General features: G+C 43.3%; 1 protein-coding gene across 1 annotated transcript in view; it reads left to right on the top strand.

Annotated features, from left to right (window-relative positions):
- Nucleotides 1-25,790, top strand: part of Fam114a1 (family with sequence similarity 114 member A1) — a 71,277-nt gene that overhangs the window by 21,972 nt on the left and 23,515 nt on the right. The window contains exons 3-7 of the mRNA XM_028765299.1: nt 3,905-3,992; nt 13,890-14,003; nt 14,127-14,236; nt 17,054-17,188; nt 22,885-23,037. Of these exons, the coding sequence (XP_028621132.1) occupies nt 3,905-3,992; nt 13,890-14,003; nt 14,127-14,236; nt 17,054-17,188; nt 22,885-23,037 (600 nt within the window). The remainder of the gene's footprint in view (nt 1-3,904; nt 3,993-13,889; nt 14,004-14,126; nt 14,237-17,053; nt 17,189-22,884; nt 23,038-25,790) is intronic.

Here is a 25,790-nt window from a genome sequence, read left to right on the forward strand (position 1 = left end):
TTTTATCTTAACACAGGAATATATATTTTCTATCCAAACGTGAATGGTCCCTGTGTTTGACAGGCCCCTCTAGATTTTTTTTTACCTTGTATCTATTTATAGTTTTGAACTTGTTCCCCTAAATTAAATAAATAATTTGTTTCCCTGAAGCTCTGACTCAGAGTCTCACACAAGCTAGACAGATGCTTTGTGACAGAGCCACATTCCAGCCTCAGTAAGCGATGTGGTCATTTGGATAGTGGTTTTGGTGGTGTTAGGGATGGAACTTGGGCCTTGCTCAAGCCAGATGATTGCTGTACCACTAAGCCACAGATCCAACCTAAAAAGTACTTTTTATTTGATGCTAAGTGGGATACTAGGTATTTAAATGTCTTCTCTATTTAAGGAACTTTGAACTTGATGGAATCTTCCGTAGTTAAATATTCTTGGGACCACACAATGATTGTAAATGTTCAAAGGACCAATTGGATTTTTTTAATTTTTATTTATTTATCTATCTATTTATTTATTTATTACATGTATATCAGTGTTTTGTCTGTATGTATGTCTGTGCATCATATGCATGCCTAATGCCCAGAGACTTCAAGAGAGCATCAGATCCCCTGGGTCTGCAGTTATAAATGGTTGCAAGCCACTGTGTGGTTGCTGGGAATTAAACACAGGACCTCTGAAAAAGCAGCCAGTGCTCTTAATTGCTGAGCCATCTCTTTTAGATGTCCTTGATCAATCCAAGATTGATTTGCCCCAACTATACAAGGTCATTCTTCTGAGTTTATGGGAAGGAGAAAAAAAAACAAACAAACCATAGTGAGTTCTCATAGGATGCCTTCTGCTTTCTGAGTTGGGCCACAAAGGTCTCTGTTAAAGGAGGTGAGAAGTACATAGGTAAGAGATGAGAAACAAAGCCTCACAGCAGTATTTAATAATGGGAGAAGCAGGTTGATCCACTCTGCCTATTTTATTCTGATTTGAATGTGTATGTGTGTGTTTGCACATGCCCATATGCCATAGCACACATGTAGAGGTCAGAGGACTCTGTGGAGAAGGTTATTTTCTTCTCCCTTCACACTGGTTCCAAGAATTTAACTCATGTCATTAGACCTGCATGGCGAGTACCTTTACCCCCTGAGCCACCTCATGGGACCTATGCTGCTATTTTACAGTTTTCTAAGTGTGTCACATAATGACCAGTTAGTGGATATAATATTTATGATGAGATATATAATTCATGGTTAACATTTATTTAGTTTATTTTTTGTTGTTGTTAAATGTGTAGGCACTTGAGGAGTTTCTATTAATAATAGATATTCCTTGTAATTAGTCAGAAGTTCCAGCTCAATATCAAGGACTTTATTAATAAAGCAATTGAAATAGTCACTTATTGCATAGCAAAAAGTTCTAGAGTCATTTGACTTTCTGTTTTATTTGCTAGCCAATTACCAGCTGTCAGAGCACAGTCAATATTGTAGATCTGAGTCAGAAGCCATCACCCTTGAGTGTATTGTTCTTTCTAATCACAGGCAGTGATTGGCCCAGTGAAAGAATGATATTAGTCATCGACTTACATCTGTTTTCCTGGTAGTATAAAATTGCTACTGGATTCTATTGCCAAATGGGGCGAATCAATGTAGACACCTCAAACGAGTCCAGACAGTCATGAGTCACGGGCGTTCTGCTCATGTTGACAAGTCTTTTTCTGTTTCCAGACAGAAGGAAAAACTGACAGCAAGCTCTCTCCTGCACAACCTTAAAGCTGGTGTTTCAACCTAACATTTATGGAGTGTTTATATGACAAATTCATATGAAATAATTTTAATCTTCTCAAGACCTGTGGGGTTATTGGCTCTGAGAGCTCTTTTATGCATGTAAAATTTCATTGCATATACTCAAGGTACAATTTTACAAAAGCCAACGACATCATTGAGTGTATTCCCCCAATTCTGAGAGCTCTCCTCTGTCTTCTTGTCTTGCATTTTGTAACAAATGAGTGGGGGCTTAGAAGAGCTTCAGTAATTCATTGCACAGAATGGCAGAACCTTGACTCAAACCCTAGCAAATCAATTCTGTGACCTTTTCCATTAGTCGCATCTCTCTGCTGAATGGATGGTATTTGATATTTACTGGGTAAATCAGTTAGGAATGCAGCGAGATACAAATAACTAAAATCCACACATAGTGGTTTACAGAACAGCGATGTATTTTCTTCTGTAATACAAAAGATGGGGACAAGTAGCTCCCGGCATTGGCTCAGCGCTCCATCAGCATCAGGACCAGGGATTCTTTGACCTTTCCCGGAGGCAGCAAATTTCCCCCCTTCACTGCCAAGTGTCATTTCCACATGCAGAACAGGAGGAAGACTTGGCAACCACCATAACTGAAAATTTATCACAAAAGCAAAAGCTTCCCCATTTATATATGTCTTTGTGAAAAACTTATCAGTATACAACCCTTATCTGCAAGGGAGACTGCAGAGGAAATGGAGTTGGGGGTGACTGATGGCCAGCCTCGGAGTTACAGAATCTGTGTTATATAGGCCTCTTCCTCTCCTCCCTCCCTCCCTTCCTATAAAAGAATCTCTCTTACTTTGTCTACGCTTACTCCCAGTCAATATATTCTTCCTTTGCTTTCTATGACCAGTTTGTGAATAGTTAGAGAAAGCTGTGCTTCCATTGAGTCAGGACTCACTTGATGAGATTAACAGAAACTACTGCATTCTTATGCAAGAAAATGGACGGATTTCAGGCATTTATCCAACAAATAATATTAGGCACTCTTTTAGACGCTAGGGATGAATTAGTGACCAGGACCAGAAAGAAAGGGAAGAGGACATGCGGACATGCGCACGCGCGCGCACACACACACACACACACACACACACACACACACACACACAGAGAGAGAGAGAGAGAGAGAGAGACAGACAGACAGACAGACAGACAGACAGAGACACGGAGAGACACAGAGAGATACTGAAAGGCAGGGAGGGAAGCAAAACAATGAGGGAATCTTCTAAAACACAAAGTTGGGAATGCAGCCAGTCCTCAGACTAGAAAGCCCAGATCTAAGATACTACTGGAAGTCTATGCAGTGGCCTGGGTGCACCGCCATCTTGCATACCCTGCTTTCCCTTAACTAGCTCGGTGAATAGAATAGGATGGTCCGCCATGCCTGAATTTTCATATTATGTTGAAACAAGCAACTCACACTAAACCACAGTCTCCAATTCATAGTTCAGAAACCAGGGAGACAGAATATGACAAGCCAGGAACATATTTATCCCTACAGGTGAGGGCTGAGTTGCAGGGGTCATTTGAGTGAAGCCAACAGCTTGAATACAGAAATCCCACAAAGCTTTCTGTTGCCACCACCTCTCTCCAGACTAGTTGATGCCTTCAGTCAATGCTGGACACCACTATCTGCCAACCACACTAGCATTTCCACCTCATCCCACAAGTCTGAAAGTTAACTCTGTCTTTCAAGCACATTTAATTAGCTTTGTAAGAATCGGCTAAACCAGGGTTATTTAAATGTTTTTTGAATCACTTTTGTGTTCTAATATGTTACCCCTCTCTCTCTCTCCTCTGCCACTCCCCTCACCCTGACCCCTCACCCCTGGCATCCTTTGTCACTGTTTTTCATGTACTGAGAGGACTACAGATCCCTCCTCATATTGGGCCAAGTCCATAGGACCCAACACCTCCATTACTCAGTTTGGTTCCAAAGTACATACTGCTGCGTAGGTCAAGATACTCTTTTATGACCAGTATAAACCATAAGTCTGGGAGATGCAGTTGGGGGGTGGTGGGTTTTGTTACTGAGCCTTCTCTGCTTCTCTGAATGAATGTTTTTCCATTCGGGGCAAAGCAAATATCTGACCTGCTGCTGCTAATTTGTTCTTCTGCAGGCTGTGGACTCCTCACCACAGGCAGGAAGATGGGCAGGCTGGGGGTCCTGGGGCAAATCTCTGCTCTCATCTGCATCAGCCACAGTGGGTAAGTGTTGGGTGTTACACCAGAACAGAGTTCAGAAGCTTGACAGAACAAGAGATTTGGACATGCCACATGTTGATGGAGTTTACCATTTGCCCAGGAGAAATCCATTCGATATCTACTGCTCTAAGGGCATCTCATATATTAACGTGTTTGTTCCTCACAATGACTCTGTGAGGAGATATTCTTTCTTCCTCCATTTTACAGATAAAAAAGCTGAACCACTGAGAGACTAGGACGTTGTTCAAGTCAGCATTGTTTGGTGTGGGATTTGAAAACCATGTGATGTGGTTTTAAACCACCATCTTGTATTATCCATTAAAATATAGATTTAAGATACAGATATATGCATATGTATGCACATATTTGTACATATACACAAATACACAAGTGCGCACACACAATTTTAAGAATTGAGCCTTACTGTCTAATGTAGGCTGACCTTGAACTTGTGATTCTCCTGCCTCAGCCTCCTGAGTGCCGAGATTACATGTGTGTATCACCACACCTAGGTTGCTATATTCTTTAAGTTATGTGTTTATCATCCAACTTTAGTAGTGTTCGTTTTATGTCATTTGATGTTCTGTCTGTCTGTTTGAGAAACGGTCTAGCCATGACTTCACTCTCTTTTATTCTCCAAAAGAACTAACCAGTGATGCCTGTGCTTAGAAAGCAGGCAGCGACTTCTGTGCACACTACACTCTGTCCTTCGGGCCTCCTGAGCATTCAGTGCTCGAGCTGCTGCCTCCATTTGTGTTTGGTGGTACTCTTGAAGTCCCTCTACCTGAGGCGCCACGAAGATGATAAGTACAGTATCCTGCGGCCTTCACAGCAGCACAAAAGCCCTGCTAGTGGCCCCACCCCCAGTCCCAGCCTAACAGTTCATCCAAGAGAGCCTAGACCTTACGATACTGCCCATGAGCCAGCATCAGGATTGTGCCTCATCCCCACAGCCTTGGTTTCTTTTCCTGTGGCTGTTGCACAACACCTTGACAAAAACAACTTAAGGTGAGAGTGTTTATTTTGGCTCACAGTTCTGGGGTGCAATCTATCGTGACAGAGGAGTCATGACAGCAGGAGCCTGAGATAACGTGTCACATTCCATCCATGTCAGGAAGCACAGAACAATTGATGCATGTACTCCATCCGCTTTTCCCCTTGTCTTCTTAAAAAAAATTGTATTACATTTTGTTTATTCTTATTGGGGAAAGAGTAAGCATGTCACACATAAGAATCAGTTCTCCCTCCGCCGTGCTGGTTCTGGAGATTGAACTCTGATCGGCAGGCTTAGTGGCAAGAACTTTTACCTGGAGAGCCATCCTGCTTGTCCGCTTTCTCCTTTTTATACAGTCCAAGATCACATTCCAGGAAATGGAGCCACCCACAATGGACAGGTCTTCCCTTAACTAACTTAATCAAGATAATCCACCATAGACTACTCAGAGACTAACTTAACATAAGTAATCCCTCAAAGGTGTCCCTGGAGGAATGTCTCCTGGGTGATTCTAGAGCTGATCAGGTTGACAGTCAGCACTACCTAGCCTACTCTCTCATATGGCCAAGAAGTGCTTTTGTGCAGTGACATTTGCATGTCCCCCATAAACTTGAGGAATATAGTCTGGTCTACCCCATTGTACTCATTTCTTCTACTGCTCTTAAGACACCACTGCCAATTTGGTCACTAAGTGCCACTCATGGATTGCCCTCGAGGCATATTTTATAGACTTGTGGTCCATACATGGTATAGCTCTAGCTCTACATAGTAGCAGTGGCCTGTCATAGTGACCTTTGTGTCACTGTGACCAAAATACCCAAGGATAACTTAAAGGGAAAATCACATGCTGGCTCAGAGTCTCAGAGCTCCAGTCTGTGGTCCTTTGCCTCAGTATTTCTGCATCCAGGATGAGGTTAAACACCATGGTGGCAGGAGCCTGTGGCAGAGGAGAGTCTCTCCTGTACCACACAGAAGACAAGAGGCAGGACAAAGGGAGGCAGGAGGGAGACAGAGCAGTTCCAAGAACACACTCCATGAGGCTTAATACCTCCACATAGGCCCCTTTCATCACCTCCCAGTAATGAGAACGGTAATGGGGGATAACTTCCATGGCATCCAGGAAAAAAAGTATCAATACCAGGGCTTTGTAGCATTAACAGTTTAGCATCAAGGGGCAAAGAAACTTGTTAGAAAGCAGGGCATTCCCAGCCATGGATATGCTCTTGAAGGTTTATAGATTGCCTGCAGAAAGTAAAGAAAGTAGATAGCCACATTCAACTGCTATTGATTTCCATTCCCAGCCTCATGTCACCCACAGGGTAATTCAGTTGCAGATAGGCATGAGAAATACAGTATTTTACACAGAGCTGCCAACTGCACTAGAGACACAAGTTTAACTCACAAAGGCAGAAACACTGCAGTTGTGGTGGTTGTAAGCCTTTACAGTCTGCAGGAAAGTAATCAGAGAATAGACACTTTTGGAAGGTGGTACTGTCTTGAAATGAACACTGTACCATGAGTGCTAAGAATAGAGACCCAGTCCTGAGTACTTCCGACCTGTCACAGTATGAAACTGACACGATAGCTACACCTGGTAGCTACCCTTTGTGAGACCCAAGTTCTCTATTTGAAAAGGAGGAGGGGGAGGTGCTGCTGGAGAGATGGCTCAACAGTTAAGAGCACTGACTGTTCTTCCAGAGGTCCAGAGTTCAGTTCCCAACAACCACATGGTGGCTCACAGCCATGTGATTCAATGCCCTCTCTGGTTTGTCTGAAGACAGCTACAGTATACTCATATACATACGATGAATAAATAAATCTTTTTTTTTAAAAAAAGGATACTTGAGAAAGCACAAGGTCTCTTCCCACTTTTAGAAAATGATGCTTTCACTTCATGGTTACCTGTAGAAGGAACTGTATGCATGTAGCCCCTGTGCTGAGCGGAACTGTATAGCAAGGAGACTTGCATTTAACTCCTGTGCACTGTCCTGCCTTGTCTTTTGGCATATTGCTTTGAGTCTAAGGTTAAGAGGAATTTGTGTGGAACCAAGCATTCTTCAGCCACTAGTTCTTTGAGGGACCCTCGCTCTTAAAAGATGTTTTCATCACTCAGAGACAAACTGTGTCACAGTCTGAAAAGACTTAATCACCCGCCACACATGCCTGTGGGAAAATTCACAACATGCAACAAAAATCTGTCATTCCATTGAGAAATCCAAGGGGAGAAATCTTAAAAATACAGAAAAGGGGCCCAATAAAGGATAATATTGATAACTTCAAAGCAATATCATGAAAATCAGCAATGATTTCCCACAAGCAAATCATAGACATGACTTACCTTTAGAATATATAACTAAGAGGAAAGGGATGATCTATCTGTCAAACTGAGTCAAACCTCAGAACGGGGAATTTGTTACTAGATCAACCGAAAGCCTAAATGTTTATTTGAAAAGTTGGTTGTGACAGTATTCTGACTCCAAATATCTAATGCCAGAGTATTTGGTTGGGGAATAGAATGTATCTGATATTTCTTTCTCAAAGTCACTCTTTGTCCTTTCCCATCCTTGCCCAGGTTGCAAGTTTTCACATTCTGGTGACACCCTCTGTCAGTCCTATCCAAATAGTGTCAATGTGTATTGCAAAGAATGGCAAATGCATCAAAATTGTGCTACTGTGAAAACTTCCCTCTGTACAAATGTAACATCAACTGAAAGGGAATATCTATCTATCTATCTATCTATCAATCAATCTATCTATCTATCTATTGTGAAGTGATGTTGATGATATAAAAACTCCTACGGGTTAAGAATTTTAGAGAACCCTGTATTAGTCAGGGTTCTCTAGAGGAATAGAACTTACAGAGCTAATATGAATATATATGTGTGTGTGTGTATGTATATATACACAAATATATACACACATATATGCATATGTATGTACATCCCATATATATATGAAAATGTATATCATATATATTATATTTATATAAATATATATATTTTATAAATATATTATAATATATATATTTATATTTATTAAAGTGGTTTACAGACTGTAGTCCAGCTAGTTCAACAATGGCTGTCTACCAATGAAAGGCTAAAAAAATACAATAGTTGTTCAGTCCATGAAGCTGGATGTCTTAGCTGGTTTTCAGTATACGTCAGAATCCCGAAGACGCAGGCTCTAATGCCAGCAAACAAAAGGACTGGCAAGCAAACAGAGAGAGAGAGAGCTTCTCTTTTCCATGTCCTTTATATAAGCTACCAGCAGAGAGTGTAGCCCAGATGAAAGATGGATCTTCCCACCACAAAAGATCTGGATTAGAAGTGGGTCTTCCCATTTCAAAGGGTTTCATTGAGAAGAAAATATCTCACAGGCGAGCTCAGCCATTTGGGTTTAGTTAATTCCAGATGTAGTGAAGTTGACAACCAAGAATAAGCATCACAGTTCATCCATGAAAAGGATGATTGATGCTACAGTTTCCCTCAGCACTTTGAAATCTCTGCCTCAGGAACAAGACTGATGGGTTTCTGGTGGGCTTTGATGCAAGCACTGTCGGCTCGGTCGCACTTATTCTTAACCCTGACTACAGAGAACCTTGGCCATCATTTTAGAGAGCTAAGACTTTTCCAGAAAGAAAGTTGACTGTCAGTTTTAAAGCTGCATTTGGTTTGCTTATTTGAGCATGGTGGCCTCACGTATGTTTTTCTAAAAAAAAAAAAAAAAGCAAAAAAAAAAACCAACCCTACATCCTGCTACTTGTTATTATGCCTTGAATTCATTAATAGAAGTCTGCAGCAAGGTCAATATTTTTAGATGGCTACTCTTACAATTTGCCCCCAAGAAGAGTGTAAAGTGAGCTCTCTCAGAAGGGGGGTTGGCATTCTCCATACATATGAAGTGCTCATTCCTCAGTCCAGCCCACTCTGCTGGTACTTTGCAAAGCTCACTGATGTATGTGTGCACAGATGTTCAATACAGAAGCCAGTCAGTGACTACTTACTGTATTGGGTGCTGCCGTTGTCACTTGAGTGCTGAGCAAATGAATCAAAGCTCCCTCCCCCAAGAGGGAGGAAAAAGCCAGTGGAGAATATACTCTCTGAATAGGAAAATTATGTAGAGTTCCAGGAAGTGGCAAATCTCTAAAAGTCTACCAATTAGAAAAAGATCAGAGTTACTGGGAATGTAGGTTGAAGTTTTTAAAGGGTGCTGGGGTAGGCTTTGACAATGTGATATTTGAACAAAGACCTAGAGGAAAGGATGGTTCACCATGCACATAGGAACTAACAACCAAAATATACACAGCAATAAGGAGCTGTTAGGATGTGATCTGCCTATTTCATTTCTGGTTATACATTCAGAAGGCTTGAAAGTAAGGTCTCAGTGAGTTATTGTATACCCATGTTCAAACTGCCATTATTTACAACAGTAATATGTAGGTACAAAGCCATAGATCTGCCAATGAGTAAAGCGTGGTATGTCTATACAGTGAAATATTATGCAACCTTAAAAAGGAAGGAGATTCTGACACACACTATGAATGGATGAACCTTGAGTGGCGTTATGCTAAGTGAAACAAGCCCAGCCACTAAAAGCAAGCACTGTGGGATTCCACTTGGATACATTACTTAGAGTAATCCAAATCAGAGAGACACAAAGCAAAACAGAGATATCAGGCTCTGGTTAGGTAGAGGGAGAAGGCTCTACTGCCTAATGGGTACAAAAGAGGTCTGGAAATGAACATTAGTGATGTGTCTGGTCCATGAAACTGTCTACTGGAGCAGTTAAGGGGATACATTTTATGTTATACCCATTTCCCTCAGAATATTAGGAGAAAATTCAGCCACATAAATCAGAGAACCAGTTTTATGGGATTTTTGTCTGTTTGTTTTGTATGTATCAGTTTTTACAAGAAGGAAATATATTTAAAAGAAGGGAATTTAGACAGAAAAAAATCCTCCTCATGTCACAGCTGCAGCCCTTGCCTTTGGCAAATATGACTAACAGAAACGGCCTTGGGCTACCTGATCATCCAAGTCGCTGTTCAGCGTTACCACTGGTCAGAGACCCAGCCTCCACAAGTGCGCTGCCTCATCCTTCCCCCAGTGGGCTGGGCCTTTGGATTTGATATGGCTCACAAGAAGAAGACTTAAGAAGAAAGTTAAACGGGGGTGTGGTATCACCCCATACCCTATAGCCCCAACCCAACAGCATCCCCACATCTAACAGCACAGGGGTGATTCCAGACATCAACCCTGGCCCTGCAAAGCACGACTGGGACAAGGGAGCCAGAGTCAGGCCACACTGTGAACATGAACTTTACCTTGCTCTTGTTGTGAAGCAACTCAAGTTCAGGATAGCATAAATCAAAGTGTCTTAGAGAAGCGCCTGACCAAGGACCTGACTTCTGAGGAGTTAGAGAATCAAGGTTAGAACACACTCGACTATAAAACTCCCTTAGTATGTCAAAGGGATTATCCATGTTAGTTCTGGCATCAGATGGACTGGCTTTGAATCCTGCCTCCCACCTACCAACTTTGGGACCTTTGACAGATGATGTCCTCTTGATAGGCCTCGGTTTTCTCAGTTATGGAAGGGGTATAATGCATCTCTTTGCACAGTGTTATTAAGAAAAGTAGACAATTCAATACGCTGACTGGGATATCCTAAAGGTTCAATAGCTGTCCATAGTAGAGAGATTTCACACATTGATGGAAGGTAGATATTATAATTCTCCTGGCAGAGAGAAAGCACAGAAGCAGAGACGCAGGAGTGAATTAGGTAACTAGCAGCACACAGCTAAGAAATGGTGGGATCAACATCCTTGGCAGATTTCAGTCTAGATTGCTTTCATTTATCATATAAGCACAGATAATTAAAAAGCCAAATGACCATGGAATGTTTTTAAAGGACACTGTCCTGCGACATTCTTGTGACATTCCTGCCCTCTTGTTTTGATTTGAGTTTGTTGTTTTTCTGGTTTGGCTTTCCAGCACTCACCTACTGCAGCCTGAAAACCAGACCCAGTCCCAGCTTCAGAGCCTGTGGATTCCAGAACCTTCCATGTTTTAGGATATTTAGAGTTTGTGGTAGCATGACGTTATTTCACAAACTACACCAAACAGTGTCACACACATTTGTTGTCTTTCTCCTGCTAATAGAAGCCAGCCACCATCTCTAGAAATGGAGTCATTAGTCAAAAAAAAGATACCAGTGGCTCTGTTATGATTTCCTTATCTGGGCACTAGATGTCACACTAAGTCAAGCTTTGAAAGTAGCTCAGCTAGGAAGGGTGTGGCAGTCTCTACCTATTAAAAAAAAATCACAGCTTTTAAGTAAATTTAAAGCTTAACTTTGAATTTCTAGGAAAATTCAGAAAGTGTTTTCATTTACTTACAAAAAAACTAGAAGTGTTAATCAGAAAATAGCACTGTGGTGGCATGTTGGCTTAAACACATCTTAGTTGCATGCACATAAAAACTATGTTTCATTCCCAAAACAAAGGAATAGCTCTAGAGACAGTTTATGCACGCTTGTCTGTGGTCATTTGGGAGGCTTTTCCTCTTCCCTTTGTTGTTTTGTTTGAGACAGTGTAGCCCAGGCAAGCCTCAGACTTGTTAGGTGGTTGAAGCTAGTCTCTTACCTTTCTCTGCTTTTCAAGTGCTGGGACTACAGACTGGTCAGTCCTTCCTTTGTGTTCTGGGATGATGAGAAGCTGCTCTTCCCAACAGAGACACAGACAAGACTAACCTACTGTGGAGGAAGTCAATGAGGGGTATGTAAGGCCCCAGAATATTAAAGAGCTAATGAGTGTCAGAGCCCCTGAGCCCCAGCGCTGAGCAAGCGATGCCTCCAGAGCTCACTTACTCCTTGACTTTGGCTCTCAGAAATTTATAGCTGAGAATCGAGGGTGGAAATTTCTGCAGTCTTCTTTTGGAAAATCTGTGTGGTTGTTGTTGTTGTTTTTAAACTACCTTAAAGAATATGAAGTCAATGACTTAAATGGTCTCTGAAATTTCGATGAGTTTCCATTGAAATGTTTGGAATTCATTGGAGGCTCTAGAAAGAATTAATTCAAGTCAGATTGAAAGCTTATAATTAAGTCTTAGGCTTAGCAGTTTGTTTTTTCGAGTAACTCAGTAATGAGTTTGAGCTGTGTTTAATTATCTGCATGAGTGTAGGCACATATTTCTATTGTAATTAAAACTGTAAATCATGTTTCCTAAGTTTTCGGGGTTTGTAGGTAATATATGATGACAAATAGCTTTCGTTGGAGTGAACCAGTAAATACCATGGCCTTGTGTTGCTTTGGTAAATCAGGCTATAATTGATAAGTCAGCGTCTTATGTGTGTGTGTGTTTGTTTGTACATGGGTGTGCATGTGTGTGAGTATGTGCTGAAGCCAAAGGTTAGCCTCAGAAGCCAAAGGTTATTCCTCAGAATGCTGCTTGCCTTGCCTTTTGAAATATCATCACTCAACTGGCCTGAAATTTACTGATTCAGTTATAACAGCTGGATGTCAATCCCCAGGGATGTACCTGTCTCTACGTCCCCAGCTCTGAGACTACAAATTCATGTCACCACATCCAGATTTTCACATGGGTTCTATGCATTGACATCAGGTCCAAAACATGACTCTGAGTATGGACTCATCTGTGTCTTCCTCTAACTCGGGAGATGGATGAGCAGTCATTTGAACAGTGCTTTGTAATTCTGACTGGTTCCAGCTAGCTCCGGGGTCCTCTTTTGACATGATCACCACTGTCTTGTGTTTGAACAACCCAGGGTCCCAGGAGATGTCCTTCCTTTCTCCTTATATGCCAAGGCAGGTAGCAGGTTCCCAGATGGAGGGAGCACAGGCTGTGTTTCCTTCCAAAACTCCAGTAGCCACGAGGACCACAGTGGTCTACCAGTGTTTTGATTCCTTCCTCCTAAGAAAGGTTTACCTCATCTTAGTGCAGGGTGTCAATCTGTCTTTGGATGAAATAGAAGACCTCTTCTATTAAGACAAGGGTTAGTTCTTGCCCATTGAGTGGGAAGGTCTGTTCTGTACTCCTTACTGAATCCCAACTGCGCCAGTGTCTTGGAAATAAAGACTGTCCCTTCTTGGAAATACAGGTGTCATTTGTCCGATGGAGTAAAACCAGTGACCCTCAGCCTACTTTGGACTGGTACTCCTTCCCAATTTCCCCACTGACTGGCCCTTTGATTTAGAGCTGCCAGCTCAAGACCTTTCATGGTACTTTTGAGGAAATGTAGTGTCATGTTTGTTTGTTTGTTTGTTTGTTTGTTTGAAGGGCTTCATTTTGTTTAGAGACAGGATCTTGTTAAGTAGCTCACACTGGCCTAGAATCTTATGCAGTCCAGGATGGCCTCAAACTTGCAACCCTCCTGCTTCAGCTTTCCTGAGTGTTATGATTATGTGCCACCATGCCTAGGTTTACACATAGAAACGTATTGAAGGTCATCTGACTTCAATTCAGCCACTGTTAGCTGAGCACCTACAATGTGCTAGGACTTCAACAAGCCAACAGCAACCAAAAGAGAATGGCATATCAGCCATATGACACTTTAAAAAGCAGGAAGAAGACATGGCAGCCATGTCTTTCAAAGACACAGACTTGAGTTTGGAATTTCAGTGTGAAAAATAGCCACCGTGAAAGGCAGAAGCCAAAAGGGCTCTGGGAACATAGTGAGGAAACTGAGTCATGAAAGGAAAGTGGCTTTAAGGTCACTCAGCCTAACCATGCTGAGCTCATCTTTGGGCCCTATCCCAGGGAATCTGAACACCCTGCTGCTATTCAGGGTGGACTCTCACAGGCCAGATGGTCTTGTGAGATTAGTCCAGGGGTCACAGACTGTGCAGACTGTAATGTCTCTGTGGACTATGTATTTTTTTTTTACAGGTCATGGGTTAACAGCAGTCAGAGAAAAGGCAGGAGCAACCTTACGAATCCACAGTGTCAATTCCGGATCTCCTGAAGGAGCCCCAACTGATGCCGAAAACGACATCTCGGAAAGTGAGTGGGCGTGTTCACCTGGTGTTTTTTTGACCCCGTGTGCACGACTGCACAGTGGGAAAGAGCCCAAGGTCAGATCAGCAAAGGGAATTCTAACTAGGGTATTCTTTCTTGTCATGACAGATGTGACTCCAGATCAGGACCCTGCCGGAGGCCCCCACAGTCCCCCTCCACCAGGGGCGGCAGGGTCTAGGGGCATGCTGTCAGCCCTTACCAACGTGGTTCAAAACACGGTGAGTCCCTAGCAGCCTCCCCTGTTTTCCCTAGTGGCTCAGTTCTTTTGATCTTTCCAGCTCGTGACCCAGATACATCAGAGAGAAGGCGGCCTTGCTCCCGACTTTGGATTACAGTTTGTTATGCTTTCTGCCACAGAGTAGGTGTAACCTTGGATCTGAAATCGTAAGGGCAAGATGAAATGCGGTCTGTGTGTAAAAGAAGAGAGTGATTTAGAGGGTTTTTTTTTTTCAATCTGATCTAACAGTGTCCTTTCCAGCTGCTTCAAGGACAGTGTCTAGGTGAGGGAGGAGACTCAGAGCTGGGACAGCTGTTCTTCCTGGATCAGGTCTCAGTTCTCTTAAAATTGTGAAACCTAAATAAAAAAGAACTAGTAACAACTCAGGGGGAATAGCCCAAAGACCAATCCTGCCATATCCTCCCTTCTGATCCCGACTGGCACCTTCCCTGAAGAACCCTAAATGTACCCCTGAAAGTCCTAGTTTTCCTTTGTTTTTTTATTCACTTTTATTTAAGTTAATTTGATTAAAAAAAAAAAACAGATACACAGCCATCTCACTCCTAGAGGAAGCTTGCTATTGACAACAAACACTGAAAGGGAGCCGAGGTACCACACGTGAGACGAGGCAGCCAGCTCTCCTCAGCACCGGGAGGAAAGGTGTCAATTTACTATGTAGAACAAGCTAACTGTATTTTCTAGAAATATGGCTCATGTCCTTTTTAATCATTTATCCATTTGTTATTTTAAAGAGAGACAATTGACCCTCGCTGTGTATGAGGGACTCTGGCCATAGGTTGATGGCCATATTAAGGCAATTTAACAATGGGTGTGATGCATTATGGGAGAGGAGGGGATTGTGAATGGCTTCATAGGTTATGTTACCCAAATGTTGGGACAAAAGTGTGTCAGGAATAAAGGAGACGACTGTCATTTACTTGCTCCTTCAGGGACCCTAGACTGGGTAGGAAGAAGGAGGCACATCAGGAAAGTGTTAAGAGTCACATAGCAGAGCTGTTCAAAGTCACCATGAGAGTGGAGGAAGCTCAGATGTAAAAAGTGAACTCATGGCTTCTCACCGACCCTTTTTAAAAATGATTTTATACATGATTACTGTGTATGCGTATGGTAAGAGGGCACCTATACCATGGCACACGTGTGGAGGTCAGAGGGCAACTTTGTGGAGTCACCTCTCTCCTTCCACTTTATGTGGGTTCTGGGAATGGAACTCAGGTCACCAGGTTCATGCAGTAACTGCCTTGATCCGCTGAGCCATCTTGCCAGCCCTGAGCAATCGAATCTTGAGTGCGCCCCCAACATCTTCAGTCCTCTTCCTGTATCCTCCTGAACCTGCTTGCTCTCCTTCCCACAGTCCAGCCCATCCAAAGGCTGCTTGCCCAACAGTGCACAGATACTTCCCAGTCTCTGTTAATTCTCTCCTGTAGTGACAGGATGTTTGGGGAGGGGGGAGGAAATCAAAGCAAGCGAACGTGTAAGCTACTGAGAAGCCCATCGTCCTCTATGCTAGTTGCTTTTATCACTGCTGGGACAAAGTGCCTTGCAGAAATAACACAGGGAAGGAGATTTATTTTGCTTATGGTTTGAAAAGCTTTAGTCTATGGTTGCCTGGTCCCAAGTGCTTGGACGGGACATAATGGTGGTGGGAATACATAAGAATGGGGGGCTCTTTACCTTCTGGCAGCCAGGATACTGAGAAAGAGGGAGGGATTGGGGACCAGATGTAACCTTTGAGGTATACCCCTAAGTGGCCTACTTCCACTAACTAGGCTCTACCTCCAGAAGTGCGTAGAATGTCCTGAATTAACAGTCCTAGCTGAGAGCCAGGGATGGTGAGGGATACTTTATTTTGAACCCATAACCTCCCTTTAAATCTGTCCCAAAGTGTGAGTTTTGATTGGGCTCCAGATTTGTAAACAAATTCTAAATTCCCAAAATGGAGATGTCTGATAAAGATCATTCATTCAGTAAGATAGAATGTGCCATTTAAATGACTATGAACATTAAATAGATGATCTAAAAATAAAATCTAACATTTTCATGGGAGGTAAGAAACACGCAGATGTATGGGGGTTGTAGTTAGAGTTGTATTGTTGGGATTATGGCTGGAGGGTTCAGAGCAATATGGTTCTGTTTATTTGAACAGTGTATGTGAGTCTTGGTTGCTTTAATTTTTGTTAAACGGAAAGCAATGGCTGGCAAAGGGATTTTTCCAGAGTGATACCTGGATAATAGACCAGTTTCTAAAACGGGAAGTACACGGAAGGCTAACTGTCTTACTTCATTAATGTGGTAATTATAGTTAGTGTTCCCCAGTTTCTGAAAGAATGCAAGAACCATCTGAAACAGCCTGAGGGTTCGTGGCTTCGGGGCCCTGGATTAAAAAATCATCTAAATTAGCATGAGCATTTGACATTTTAATAACCCACCCCCACATAATTCTGTTACTTACGCTAAAACTCTTTCAAACATGACAATCGGGTCATCTGTTAATTTTGTGACTTAGATACACATCTATTGATATGCTCAGAACTACTGACATGAATCCCCCAATGTGTACTGTTTCCTCCCCCAACATTATTTTTTAATAATACCACATGCACTACAAATTATAGAACATATGGTTTTTTGAGGAAAAGAAAACAGGATTAAATAGATGATCTATCTCATGATGTGAAAAACCTGTGGCTTTCCATTTGTTTTAATATTTGACGAGAATGCTGGGTACTTGGGAACTGCTGGTCACTGCCAAACAGCAAGCTGTAGAAAATCCAATCTGATGTGCTTTTCTCATTTGCAGGGCAAAAGCGTCTTAACCGGAGGTCTGGATGCTTTAGAATTCATTGGCAAGAAAACTATGAATGTCCTCGCAGAAAGCGACCCGGGGTTTAAGCGGACCAAGACACTGATGGAGAGAACGGTTTCCTTGTCCCAGGTGAGACTAGACCTGTTAGTGATTTTTTTTCTCCTCCTTTCACTCAACAAAAGTCAAAGCACATGTCCAAACGTATGTGACAGAGGGAGTAGAAGGAAAGCTGAGTGTCTGACACTGTCGCCAAAGTCCTTGTGGGAGACCGGCAAGGTTAATGGTCCCTTATGCATGCTATCGGTTATCATACAGACATAGTGAGAAATAAACATCTGGTACAGGAGTATACATGTTGCTATACATTATAAGTGGACCATACACACACATACACACACACACACACACACACACACACGCTCCAGTCAAAGGCAACCATGATCATACTTTCATGTTTTACTTTATTCATTTACTAATCCCTCGAAGACTCATGCAAGTATGTTGTTGTAAATACCCCAGTTCCGCCACTTCTCAGCTGTACAACCTCGTGGGTTTGCTTTCCATCTCTGTGCCTCAGTTTCCCTCTGTGCACTGAGGTAACATCAGTACCTCCTGATAACTTTGCTGTGACAGTTACACAAGCTAGAACAGAACCAATAAAGATATGTCAGCCCACAGGTAACATTTATTCTAGGTAAGATGGTAAGGTTGCAGAGAACGAGACTGAGTCTTAAAAACTGGCAAATTCTAGCTACCCTCGTTGTAAAAAGAAGAGAAGGCCTGAGTTAATTTACCAAGCTACCGTATTTGGGGGCCACCTGGGCTATTTCTGTCACAGCTGCAGGCTAGCTACAATTAAAGGGTTGTACTATGCACGGAAGTGTGTCACCCAGAGCCCACAAGGGCAAGCCAGGATGCTACACGTTGGAAGAGAGTGAGATACCAGGATGAGAGCTGTCAGAGAAGAGAGACGAGCGGCAATGGCTGCAGTCGTTGGCAGACCACGGAGGGCATTTGCAGGGCTGTTAATGAACCGGGGAAACGGCTACAGCATTCGGACGGTTACAGGGACTCACGTGAGCTGGAGGGAGGGCCTGTGCCAGGAAAGCCATTCAGACGATAAATAAACATAGTGATAAATAAACATCTGGTGTAGGGGGACACATGTTGCTATACATTATAAGTGGAACTCTGGATGAGTCTTGTTCCTCCTGAAAGTAGATGGCAAGGTGGGCGGAGACAGACAGGGATTTATTTAGTCGGGAGGTAGGGGAGGGGTAAGACCTATATTAGAGAAAACAGGGTAGGAACTTCTGAAGCCTGGGGGAACCATCAGAGCTGGTTCATATCAGAATCCAGGGGAGGAGAACCAAAGAGGAGACCAAGCAGAAGTGTGCCAGACTGTGGGTGCAGCTTAAGGAGCTTGGTGAGGGCCCTAGGGAGTGATGGCAGCCGATGGCAGCAGGATGACCCTAGCTCACCACAATTTATTACATGCTTTATAAAGAAGAGAGAGATTCAGTGGCTCCCCACAACGCATGGAAGTGATCAGTGTCTAAGGAGATGGCTAGATCAGTCCTTACATGTCACATACATACATCCGTGGATCATGCTGTTCCTCTTATTCACAGTTATTATGTCTTTAAAGTAAAACATAATAATTCTTCCCGTGTTGGAGAGATGGCTCAGTGGTTAAAATCACTTGCTGCTCTTGCAGGACTGGAGTTCAGTTTCCAGAACCCACGTTGGGCAGCTCACAACAGCTCCAGGGTGGCTGTAAGGAGGCCCTCTTCTGGACTCTGTGGCAGCTACACTCAAGTGTAAATATACACCCCTCCCCACACACATACACATAATTATAAGTTAAAATAAACTTCTAATTAAAAAACATCATGTCTTCTGGACAAAAAGTCAAGTCTCAGGAGCAGGCCTGCCTTGGTGTCTACAGCACCGAAGATGGCAGAGAAACGTGTTGGGAGTTGGGGAATGGACTTACTGACCAACAGCTAGAGCCTTTTGTCGCTTAGGCTCCTTGGAGTAGAAGGAAGGTCTGCAGGATGCCCTGTCACCCTCCCCATAAGCAGATGCTGTGTTAGGTGAGAGATAAAGTTGGGTCAGAACAGTATGAAGTCCCTCCAGCTATCAGTATGTTGGAAACAGATTCAGATTTCCTGATGAAGTAAGTGTAGGCTTTGAGGCAAAAGGATTATCTAGGGTGGCTGTAAGGTCTTCAGAGCAACTGGAGGGAAGAAGCCACTATTAACAAGAGCCCTCAAAAAGAAAGTCTGTTACAGTGTTTCCTGATACACTGAAGATATTACATTAGCTTTCTGTTCCTGTGGCAAAATCCCTGACGTAAACAAGAAGTTTGTTTGGCCTCCTTGTTCTGGAGGATTCCATAACTGGTCAGCTGGCTCTATTGCTCCGGGGCTTGTGTTGAGACAGAACATGAGAATGAAGATTCTGGGAAACAACATACCTGTTAATCTCACGGTGGCCAGGAACCATGGGGGTGGGCCAAGGAACCAGGCTCCCAATATCCCTGCAAGGGTACCCCCCCAACAACTTCCACTCTCTGGGTTACTAAGGATTCTACCACCTCCCACTAGTGTCATGGGCTGGAGATCATGCCTTAAGCACATAGCCTTTGGCAGACACTGCAGACACACCGTGGGCAAAAGTAGATTGTAGAGTATCTGGTTCTAGACAGCAGGAACATTCACACCTATTCCAGTAGCACAGGGAACACGATCCAGTGGTCAGTGGTTCTCCTCCTCCACCGTTTCCTCTTCCACAGTTCCAGTCCCATGTTGCCCTGTGTGAGAGTCCCTCCACGTCACGAGCACTCCCTCCAATTAAGCCGTTTGCCTCTGTTTTCCAGAGGCACACTGAGACCAGCCGCCTGGGTAAGGGGCTGGTTTCCTGGGCAGCTTTGATTTTCACTCCTCACTTACAAGTAAATCTCAGCGTCTGCTTAATGATGCTCTCCTTTCCATTTTATCTCTTCACTTTAGCCCAAAGTAGTGATTCAGAGAGGATGCTGGGACTGAGAAGGGGCACCATCCCAGGACCACTTGGTTTTATTTTCCCATCCCCCAATGCCCTGAGGTCAGGGGGCCAGTTGTGTTTTATTACAAGTGTTAAACCTTCCCAGGAAGGGCTCCACTGTGTTATTTTGAAAATTGTAAAAGGCAAAGACTTACTAATTTAGTCTTAAAGATAGACAGGAGAAAGAATTCCTTCCACAGCCTAGTGGGTTCTTGGCTAACAACCTCAAGAACCCAAACAGAAAATGAGGCTGCCTGTTTTATTGGCACATAATAAACACCAGCCTCTGTTCTTGGATGGTCTTCCCCCTGTGACCTCGTGGCATTGGCTTGCGTATTTATGGGGCTCTCTGCAGGATATTAAAGGACTCCATAAACTTAATGTCCTTGTAAAGTTAATGAGAAATCAAATAAAAGAGGCCTAGCGTCAAAGCAAGCAAGTGTAGAATGTTGTTAATAATGGACAGACTCACGGATGTTCTGTCCTCTCTGTTTTTAAACAACAAAATAATTGGAGGGGCTTAAGGGAAGGTGTCTCTTTCTTAGCATGCACAAGGCCTGGGTTCTAGCCCTAACACTGCAAGTGTAGATGAGTGGAGGGGAGAGGAAGTGAAGTGAAGAAGAAGATAGCAGAAAAGAAAGGAAGGGGGAGGGAAAGGCAGAAAGAGAGACGTGATTCCTATGAACAGAAACTCAGGATCAAGACATTCCTCTGGAGCCCAACATAAGCGTCTGTAAGCCAATTTCTAGTCAGTGCCTGCTAGTGAATACATTATGAATTTACATTTATTAACTCTTTTCATCTTCATATACAGAAGGTTGGTTGTTGTTTTTTAAATGTAACAGAGTGCAGGGCAGTAGTGGCACATGCCTTTAATCCCAGCCCTTGGGAGGCAGAAGCAGGTGGATTTCTGGGTTTGTGGTCAGCCTGGTCTACAGAGTGAGTTCCAGGACAGCCAGGGCTACACAGAAAAACCCTGTCTCAACAAACAAAAAACAAACAAACAAACAAAAATCAAAAAAAAAAAACCCAAAAATGTAACAGAGCAAGATTAAACTAGATTCTTTCTAGTTTGAAATCTGCCTGGATGCAGAATTCTCAATACCCTCACAAAGAATTGGCTTTTTCCAGTGCTCAGGACACATGGCTAACCCTGATACCTATTAGCATACTAAAATGCATACTGGCCTCCAGGCTCACTCGGGACCTGTGGCTCCTCTCAGCTCTTACACACACACACACACACACACACACACACACACACACACACACGGCACCCTAACCACAGTACCACAGGCTTCCCCTCCCCACAGCTTCTCATTCCTATATAACTCTGCCATTTCTGCTCTCCTCTCTTTCTGTTCTCTTTGCTCCCCCTGAGCCTCTGCCCCATCTCGCTTAGCTTTTTTTCTCTCTTAGCTCTTGGTTTTCTTTGTCCTGGCTCCTCTGCTCTCTTTCTCTTTCCTTCCTCTCTCTCTCCCCGCTCCTCTCTCTCCTCTCACGACTGGGTTCAGTCTACTGGCCCAGCTTGGTCTCCTACATTCTGTCCATGCTCTGGACATTTCCAGATGCCCATGGCTGTTCTCTCCCTCAAATCTACATGAAACTCTTCTCCTCAGCCACACCTGGGAGCGTCCAGGTCCTCACTTTATCCGTCTGGTGATGACACCCCCACTTTATAATGCAGTGCTTCGAAAGCCTGTCAGTGTAGAAAATTTTGGACATTTAGAAAATAAGTACGCAGGGGAAAGACTTCAGTGGGAAGCAGAGGAAGCTGTTGCATGCTTCTTTCTAATCCTACTCCTAGGCATGGATGGCTTGCTTTGTTTGGTTCCTCCAAAAAAAAAAAAAAAAACTAGAACTGAACATATGTAAATATTAGTCAACAGTATCAATCTAGTGTCTACTTTTACCATCCTTTTAAAATGTATTTTTAGTTTTTGAGATTAAATTATATTTACATCATCTTTCCTCTTCCAACCCTTCCCATGTACTCCTTACTTCCTCTCAAATTCATGATATATATATATTGTGTATGTTTAATTACTGTAACACATACATTCATATATATAATTTCCAAACATAGAAACACAACCTGCGTAGCCTATATAAAGTCACGTGTAGGCATACATTTTCAGGGCCGACCATTTGGTACTGGATAGCCTAATTTGGAGGCTCTTCCATGAGAAGACTGTTTCTCTACCTCAGCATTCCTTAGAGTTCCTTGTGTAGGGCTGAGGCCCCGTGACCATCCTCCCTCCACATCTGCATGTTTATTGGTGTCATTTCGGTTCATGTCTTTGTTAGGCAGCCATAATTATTAGACTTCATGGGGACCCGAAACCTACTCCTCGAGGGCTAGTTTTTAATGGTATCCTAAGGTAGCATGCAAACTTCCAAGGGAAAGAAGCAACCCTTAGTCCTACCCAGCTGTGATGCCTCTGAACTAAAACAATAACCAGCATGGGACAGGGTCCAATAGTGGCACACATGCCTTGGCAGTAACCAACATCTTTTTCACTGGACCAAAGGTCCTCTCAACAAGATGGAGATTATACCTGGTACTGAAAACCAAACCAACTACCCAGAGCTAGCGAGCTCACAAATCATGGAGGAGAACCTATGACCACCTATTTACAAAGAGTCATTTTTAAGAAATTCCAAAGTGATGAAAGTGATTTTTCATATAATATCTGCCCTCCCCATGGCCTCCATATCTTGTACAGGAAGGTAACATGGAAAGGCCTGTCTAGTACATGAACTTTGTGTATCTGCAGATGTTGAGAGAAGCCAAGGAGAAGGAGAAGCAGAGGCTGGCCCAGCAGCTCACAGTGGAGAGGACTGCACACTATGGGATGCTGTTTGATGAATATCAAGGTTTGTCACATCTGGAAGCCCTGGAAATTCTGTCCAATGAGAGTGAAAGCAAGGTACATTTCCCACGGGTCATTTGAATGGCATTCTTTGGTGATGTGTTTTCCTTGGCATGGGAGAAACAACTGAGAAGAGGCATAAAGATATGTTCTCTCACCTTGTGACTTAGGCTAAGGTCTCACATACTGTACAACCCGATAGACATCTGCTCAAGATTTAAGCAGTCTCCTCTCTGCCCTGTACGAACCTATCCCAGCTCAGAAGGGTTGGCATATCAAGAGTCCCCACTACCCCTCCCCATGGCAGGAAAGGCTGCTCTAAAGCTTGCCTGCTAAGCCCTTCCCTCCTTTTGGCAATTTGATTCCCAGACCAGCCTGTGCCTTTATTCTACCCAGTGAGCACAGAGTGACTGGGGTTTCTGTCAAACTGTGGGCATCGGATGCATATTATTTTATGAGTTACCATTTCACTTAGTTGGCCACCTTTACCACAATATCTGGACCATAAAGGGCAAAATCAGCCTTCTGAGAACCATTTGGAAATGTTCCGATTTAGAAACCCATGAAACCCAGATTACCAAACAGATGGCTCTATACGTTCTCACTATCCCACGTGACCCCAGCCAAACAAATTGTATGGATTGGAGGCAGAGCTAGGCTGCCTGAGCCCCTGCCTCAGAGAAAAAACAAAAAGGGCCAGCAATATGGTTCAGCAGGTAAAGGCACTTTGTTGCCAAGCCTGGCTACGTGAGTTCAATCTCCAGGTCATACAAGGTGGAAAGAGAGAGCTAATTCGCTCCTTCACCTTATCCTCTGACCTCCATGTGCACACACAACTATGATTAAAAAAAAAATTAAACTATTCAAAAAGCAAGTAAACAAACAAAACACGATTGAAGGATAATTTTTTAAAAAAAAAATGACATGAAAAAACAAACATGCTAACTCTCCTAGTGATACAAAATGAGCACCTAGTAAAGAACTTATTTAGTTGTTCAACTAAACGGGAAAAGTCGGCAGGTGTCACCACCAGCTGTGAAGAAACCCAGAGGAGGAGCATTGCATCACAGTTGCAAACAGACAAATGCTTGTCCCCAGTGGGGCAGACTGCCCTCCGCCTACAAAATCCATCTCTGTGTCTGCAGAGAATGGCTTTGCACTGCCATCAGCCACCCACAGTTTACGCTGCTGTAAAATTGCTCCCTTACATTCAGAATCCCATAATCCTATTTTTTTTTAAAAAAAAGCAATTTCCCACCAAAGCACAGAACCCTCCCCGTGAAAGCTGAGTCTGGAATCAGCCTTTATGAGGCTGTGGGATTTTGGATCCCTCTTACTGCAATCTGCTTGAAATGACGACGATGATAAAGCCGGCCTCGTGGGGTTTCTAAAGGGATTCGGTGACATCGCCCATGTAAGAGCTCATAGCAGCATGCCGGGGACAAGATAGGTGCTCAGTGAACGCTGGCTGCGGTTTTGTACATCCATGCGTAGAAGGGAGTATACTGCTGATGAAACGGTATTCTCTACGCATTTTATGGTGTAAATATCTGTTGTTACTGTTATTAAGACAGGCGACAGTGTACTGCCCCCACCCCTTGATAATAGAGAGAGATTGCATTCTGGCCAGTTCCATTATAGACTTCAGCTACAAAATAGCTCTCAGCTTCTTTACAAAATGCCCCTGCCTCAGCCTTTCAAGTGCTAAGATCACGGGGGTGAGCTCTATAAGGTTCCATCCGTGATACGCTGCTTTGGGGCATATCATAAGACAGCGCTTGCTCAGGCCCAGAAGCAAAAGAGAAGCAGAGGATTAGACCAAGGTCTCACAACCCCTCCAAAGACAGGTCTTCAATGACCTGACACCTCTCCCTGTCCCCACCCCCAAGGTTCTATCACCTTCTAGTAGCTCCAAGCTGGGAGCAAAGCCTTTGACACAGGGACCTTTGGGGGACATCCTAGAGGGGTCTGAATCTTCTCTTTGTACGTTGTTTCCACAAGCTTTGCTTTCTTTCCCCAGCCTGGAGATTTCTGTGGCATTTGGTGAGGAATGTGGAACTTTTAAAAACTTACTGATGACAGTTACTGGGTGCTGTCATAAGCAGCCCTACAAGTCTATGTGAAAACCAGCAGAAGTCACTTTCCAGTCCTGTGACAGTCTGGAGTGAGTTACCCAGTTAGCAGACAGCTTCCTGTACTCAGGTCTCCAACAAGAATACAAGGTCTTTAGGCACGGATAATGACACACAATGGCTGCCAGAGAGATGTATTTATAGGACAGGGACTGTGGGTAATGGAAATGCACATATTTCAAAATTCCTAAAGGTGTAAATATGGAACAGTCTCACCGCAAAAATGGTGTGAGGTCATATTCATGGATACATTCATCAGCATGATACACTGATTTCCCAGTGTGTACACATGTCAGATCACCACACTGTATCGGATACATTCACATGTCACATCACTACATTGTCTCCAAGATACATGTACACATGTGAGATCACCACATTGTATCCCACAGATACATGTACACATGTGAGATCACCACATTGTATCCCACAGATACCTGTACACATGTGAGATCACCACATTGTATCCCACAGATACATGTACACATGTGAGATCACCACATTGTATCCCACAGATACATGTACACATGTCTGATCATCACATTGTATCCCAGATACATGTACACATGTCTGATCATCACATTGTATCCCAGATACATGTACACATGTCTGATCATCACATTGTATCCCACAGATACATGTACACATGTGAGATCATCACATTGTATCCCAGATACA

The sequence above is a fragment of the Grammomys surdaster genome, unplaced genomic scaffold (assembly GCF_004785775.1).
Source record: "Grammomys surdaster isolate TR1022 unplaced genomic scaffold, NIH_TR_1.0 150, whole genome shotgun sequence".
NCBI lineage: Eukaryota > Metazoa > Chordata > Mammalia > Rodentia > Muridae > Grammomys > Grammomys surdaster.